The 6360-nt window shown below is 33.6% G+C and overlaps 1 protein-coding gene across 1 annotated transcript; it reads right to left on the bottom strand.

Annotated features, from left to right (window-relative positions):
* Nucleotides 1-1083: 1083 nt before the first annotated feature.
* LOC115979805 lies at nucleotides 1084-4358 on the bottom strand. Its single transcript, XM_031101861.1, has 2 exons — nucleotides 4284-4358; nucleotides 1084-1817 (listed from the first exon to the last, which is right to left on the bottom strand). The coding sequence occupies exon 2, from the start codon at nucleotides 1789-1791 to the stop codon at nucleotides 1246-1248; it is 546 nt and encodes a 181-aa protein (XP_030957721.1). The 5' UTR covers nucleotides 1792-1817; nucleotides 4284-4358; the 3' UTR covers nucleotides 1084-1245.
* Between the last annotated feature and the right edge of the window lie 2002 nt (nucleotides 4359-6360).

Raw genomic sequence — 6360 nt, 5'->3', positions numbered from 1 at the left:
AAAGGTGGTCGACCACGGAGAGATATAAGCATAATTTCAAACTAGAAACTAGAAAGTATACTCTTTTTTTATAAAAATAAATAAATAAATAAAGGATCTTGAAAGTATACTTGACTCTCAAAGTATCACTCACAGCCATCTCCCATTTTAATTTTTCTAACTAATGGCTGGGGTTTATAAGCACAATAATTCATGAGAACCCACTTCCTGAGGACACCACTAAATCAATCTAGCCTCACAGTCTCGTTTGACATTATGAACAAGGTTAATGCTTCTATGTTATTAATATCATCTAGTATCATATGGCATTATGCATTCGGTGATGCAATCCATACTTTCAAGATATTGTGAAGCTACAGATTCCCATTACCTTTGACTTAACCTAATTTTTGTTCCTTTCATGGCCCATATTGGCTTCTCACCTTGAAGCAAATAATGACAGAAATTAATAAGAATTTAAAAAGACTTCGCTAAGATAGCTGAATATAGAAACTTTAGCTGACATTTTGACAAAATTCCAGTGGAATTAAATTCTTAGCACATGATCCCTCTATAACAACAATTTTTTTACTTGCTACCAAAAAAACAGCACCCGGGGCTGGTGCTTTTATGACCCATCCCCACACTGATTCCAAAAAAATGAAGAAGAAGAAGAAGGCATAGCAGTTCAATACATGAGATGTTGAATAAAAAGAATAATCTGACACATAATACAGAAAAAAAAAATATATATATATATATATATATTTCTGAGTTCAGAAGAAATCTTTTCTTGAAGATAATGGCAGACGAATAATTATCTATTAGATTCAAAGAATTAAGGTATATCTGATTAGAGAATAATAGCATATAATGAAATAAACAATTGCTGATAAAGATTTAATGACAGTCATATCATGGATGGCTTAAGTTAAAATAGATAGACCTCTAATGACACATTTTTCACATCATCTTGGTCTAAATAAAGGTCGAACTCCAGTGAACATGTCACCTTATGCTTATGAACAATAACACAGTTTAGAAATGAGGAGTAATAGATTTGACAAAATTGTTAATGACTCTTTAATATTATTAAAAAAAAAAAAAAAAAAAAAAAAAAAAAAAAAAAAAAAAAACCATGCAATCCATTAATGGAGATATCGATGAGTGTGTAATTATTTGTACCACAAAAATCTAGGTGTCACTTAAACCGGACATTAGCTTGCACTCATGTATGTGTCCAGAAAAAATTTCTTCTAGGAATGTCTACTTCATTTCTGAACTCACGTTCTGCCTAGCTCGGCGAATACAATCTTCGAAGCTTTTAACTAGAGGAGAACATTTCAGGATGTCTTTTGCATGTTCCTTGTAGCATTCCAACCAAGCATTATTCTCAGCCAAGCAAGGCATAGGCTTCTGGTATGGAAGCTTGAACTCCTTTTCTCGGAGATCCTTGGCTCTTTGTGTTACTTCCTGCACCATATTTTCCTCCTGCTTCTGCAACCTGTCCAGAACCCTCTCACCATCTTGAAGGACAGATCGAATTGCATCCAACTCTGTGTAGGCAGATTGTGCAGGAGTGTTTACAGGTACAAATAATGGAGTCTGCAGTGGCCATCCTGTAGTAGCAGCCCCCTTAAATGTTTCAGATTCATCAGAAATCTGCTTCTGCTTTACCTTAGCTGAGGGCTGTCTAGGCTCTCGGGGTACCTTAGCTTTTTTAGATTTTTTAGTTTTCTTCTTCAACTTTTCAGTGTCATCAGAAAGCCGATTAAGAAGGTCGCTGCTAATCTGAATTGAAAACTCACCCATAACAAAGCAACTCCCACAAAAGGCACCTGAAAACATTCAAGCAAGTGATTGTGTTGTATTAGAAACATATAATGCAAGCTTTTCATTATGTTGTTGTCAGCTATGAACTCTTTCATTAGGAATTTAGCTCATATTATATAGAGAGTGAAAAATGAACATTAAACAGCTGCCCTCAAGACTCAAGAGTCAAGCCCACAAAATGCATAGGAAACTTTGCAATGAGTAGTGACTATTACAAGGAGTAATTGGGAAAGAAATCGACCCTTTTTTTATAAGTAAAAAATCTTATTAGAAAAGGAAAAGGGAATGTCACATAAATAGATATGAACAGACCCTTTTCAAGGAATACAAATCAGAAAGAAAGGAATTCAATAAAATCTACAAAAGACATCAAAGGGATGCTGCCTAGGGCACACATCCAATCAAACATAAACCGCAGAAAATTGGGAAAGAAAAAGACTTCACTAAGTTCGGCAAAAGGAGGCCAACATTGATGATTCCCTATGCTCAGATGTACATTTTGATCATTAATGTCAAATAATCCAGGTGTCTCTAAATGCACAAAAGAAAGGTAAATCATTGGCAATCCCATCAGACCTGAACTTTTAAAACGGAACATTATATAATGCCAAAACTTTACATGAGGTAAATGAATGTTAACTGGCAATGTTGCTCTGTCATTGACATATAATGGCAGTTTACATGTGCATGCATGTAGAGGGTATCCTATGTCTCATGAATCACAGAGCTAGGATATTACACCATTAGTCTTCCCCAACATAACAATCTACAATTCAGAGCAGAAAATCTATGAGAGTGAATAAAATGCATTTATTAGTAAGTCATATTGATGCAACAATGGAAGGAAGATTAATTTGTTATTACGCAAATGCGACTATTCAAGATTTATTTTATGGGATCCACATGCGAAGTCCAATTGAAGTAAAAAGTCATGTGGTTTAAAGTCTAGTTATAAGTCTCTCCTAGGTTAAAACAATTTCTGATTCCGGTTTTTATTTATTTTTGATAAGTAAATAAAGAAGTTCTATTGAAAAAGAGAAATTACTTCATGTTCATGAGGATGGAACACAAAGTAGAATCAAACCAAAACTCTTAAGAGAATTTTGAAAGTAAAAAATTGAAGTTCAGCATGTGAAACCCCAAACCCGAGACCAACTAAACAAGGAATGAATCAATAAGCATTTTAATTGATCTAGGGATCTCTCTTAGTGTCTTTAAATGTTTGAGAGTTGCGTTCCTTCCACATTAACCACATCAAACATGGTAGTACTAAAATTCCAAATGTCTGAAGAATGCTTACCAAACCAATTCCTCCATCCAAGCTGCTTGGTCTGTCAAGGCCCAAATTCCTTCATTTGAAGGGGATTGCAGGAATTATAGGGTATCTTAGGTAATTTTATAGGAAATCCTAACTATCTTAGTTTTTTCTTTTTTATTGAGTCCGAGTTAAGTCTTTATCAGTCATTACCTTAACAGAATTTTTTACTTAACTAGTAATATCACTAGTACAAGAAACATTCCTTGTGTCTTTTTATGTTCTTTTCTTCATTTCCTCTTAAAATTGCTTCTCTTCGGTACTTTGTTTCAGTGGGCTTGTATTTGGGGGTTTTACGAGTTGTATTTCAATTTCTGAATTCTTACACAGTGTTAGCTTAAGTTCTTGAACTTGTATTTGTTTCTTCTTCAGAATGCTCACCATAGTGAAAATTTTCAGTTTCTTGAATAAAAGTTCTATTACCTATAAAAAAAAATGTTTTTATTGGATGATGTAGGAGAACTTCGCTCAAATTAGCTTTACTTAGATTAGTTGCACGTTGCAAAACATATTGTACAATAATCCTCACTATTAATCAAACTCCTACGGGCAACTGACCACACCCGCCAGAACCAGTTACCGGATAATCCAGCAGCTTTTCACCCTTGATGGGCTAAGTAGTTTATCCTCAGGAGGCAAAAATATGTTCTTTTCTTCATTTCTCTTTCTTGTGCTACTGTTCACGAGTGCAGATCATTCACATCCTAAACACTATAATTTCCTTCTTCCTTACAACCTTAAGTCAAACACTTACTACTCTTAACTATCAATCCCTAAAACCCCAAGTATTTTTTTTCCTATCAAATAAGCATAAAAAAATCTCAACAAAACTGCCATGACCCAAAATCCATAGCCCTTATTATGAACTCTCAAGCACATGACCAAACCAACAACTCAAAACCTATGAAACTATTCCACGTAAAAAAAAAAACATACAAAGCACATAATAGAAGCCACATGATGGTCACAAAAATAAAATTACCTCCATACTAAGTAAAAAAAAAAAGTGTATCTTTTTAAAGTCTCAACCAATTTAACAATGTAATTGAAATCCATAACCCAGAGACCTCGCAAAATATAAAAACACTATCTCTTTGCTGCGACTCCACCAAATCTTTACTTGCGTATAAAATTCAAAAACGTAAGGGCTGAAAACCTGAAACGCACCTCTCGCGCCGATCGATTTCCTCCCCCTTCTTCTTCTTCTTCTTCTTCTCACGCCGATCGATCTCCTCCCTTGTCTTCTTCTTTTTCTCTTTCTTCTTCTTATATCGCTCAGGCCAGACCTTTTTATTTTCCCCTTTTGCCCTTTTCCCTTGTTTTGTTTTGTCCGTGTGTGCGCTTTTTATCTTTATTTTTTTTAGTACAAAGGGAAAATTTTAAGTTTAACTATAAAACTATGCTGTTCCTTAAAAAATAAAAAGAAATTTAAAAAAAAAATAAAATTATACTACAATTTTACTTAATATTTTTTTATTATAAGTAAATTTTGATAAATTTATTATTAGATTATATTTTCTTCTAATAACTCTTCATGCTTGCAAAAATTTTAGAAAATTAAAGATTAATAGTTATGTCCTTAATAAATTATTTAAATTACAAGTTTTTATAGTTTAAAATTATGCATAAAATATACTACCACGTTTTCTTTCTATTATCCATGTTAACATGGCTAGTTTTTCTTAATGAAATGCATTATGTTTTCCCTTAAAAAAATGCATAAAATATAAGCATATATAATATACAATTGGCACAAAATTGAACATATATATTAAAAACATAATGCAATTCAACGGTTAGATATTCAAAATATGTAGTAATGTTCATTTTTTTAAAGGAAGTTGTAATTTTGTATCTAAAATTTGTCTGAAATTTTATTTAACCAAACAGAAAAAAGCACTTACTGAAAGCATTAGCAATGGGGATGTAAAATCCTTGAAATTGCTATTTTAGTAACAAACACACTAAAAAGAGCTTTACTTGGGTGTGTAAATCTTTTAGCGACTATGAACAGTAAAATCCTCTATATATAGGAATCACTATAGCAAAGATGTAAAACTAAAAAAAAAAAAAAAAATTATTTTCTTTCTCTCTTCTATTTCTCCTTTCTTATAAACACTTTCAAACTTTCTCAATCCTATCTTCTCTCTCCCTCACTTTCGGACTCTCTCTTCTCTCTTCTCTCTCCCTCTCACTCTCTGACTCTCTCTACTCTCAGCTTTCTCTCTCTTATTCCTAACTCTCTCTCTCTCTCTCTCTCTCTCTCTCTTGATTTTGGGTGGCAATGGATTGGCAAGGTTGTGGTGGCTTGACGAAGCTATGGTGGCGGTGGATCGGAGAGGTTGTGGTAGCGGTGGATTGGCAGTTGGCTTAGTTCTTTAGGTGTGATTTGTTTGGTGGGTGTGTTATTTGGGTTTGGTTTGGCTGGCTAATCTAGGTCTAGTGGATTTGGATTTGGAATTTTGGTGTGATGGTTGGTTGTTTGGTGTTTCAATGGTGGTTAGTGATTTTGGTTGTTGTGGAGAGAGAGAGAGAGAGAGAGAGAGAGAGAGATGAGTGGTTTTTTGTTATTATTTTTTTAGTTTCTATTATTTGATTAGGTTGTATGTAAAAATAAGAACTTGGATGTATTGTTAAGTGAGTTGGTAAAATATCACCAGTGGGTGTTGTACAACTGGTACTGAGACTTCACCACATCCCAGGTTTGAGTTCCTGCAAGAATTGTAATTGCAATTTCTAGTAAGTCCCATAAACCAATAGAGTCTGGGGTGTGTGTGAGTTCGGAGTCTCTAAGCTCTAGTTTGAGCTAGTGGTACCCATGGGATTACCCAAATGTACCGTGGGATATAGGACAATGACTGCCACACGCGAGTTTTTTTTTTTTTTTTTCTAAAAAAAGTGAGTTGGTAAAATAGATAAAATAATTTTTTAGAGTACAAAATATGTATTTTTTTAGATCCATGTATGTGAATGCTCTAAGAATACCAACTTAATAAACATTCCGAGATACTTTTCATATACAAAACTCAAGTAAGACACATATACAAAAATTATGTCCGCATGCAAGCTCCCCCCTTTTAGCTTCTTTTCAAATTTGTCTTTTACGAGTTAAAATCCAGCCCATCAAACCAAGTAATAATATCTGTTTACAATTCTTTTTTTCACTATTTAGATAGACAGTAGGCGCATGTATATAATGCCTAGGCTTTAATATGCTTTAAAAATAATTTTTA

This window comes from Quercus lobata, chromosome 3, assembly GCF_001633185.2.
Source record: "Quercus lobata isolate SW786 chromosome 3, ValleyOak3.0 Primary Assembly, whole genome shotgun sequence".
NCBI classification, from domain to species: domain Eukaryota; kingdom Viridiplantae; phylum Streptophyta; class Magnoliopsida; order Fagales; family Fagaceae; genus Quercus; species Quercus lobata.
This window is presented reverse-complemented; position numbering and strand designations above follow the sequence as displayed.

Bases quoted from the DNA above. Each gene is read 5' to 3' on its own strand.
- LOC115979805 (XM_031101861.1), bottom strand. From the start codon at position 1,791: ATGGGTGAGTTTTCAATTCAGATTAGCAGCGACCTTCTTAATCGGCTT.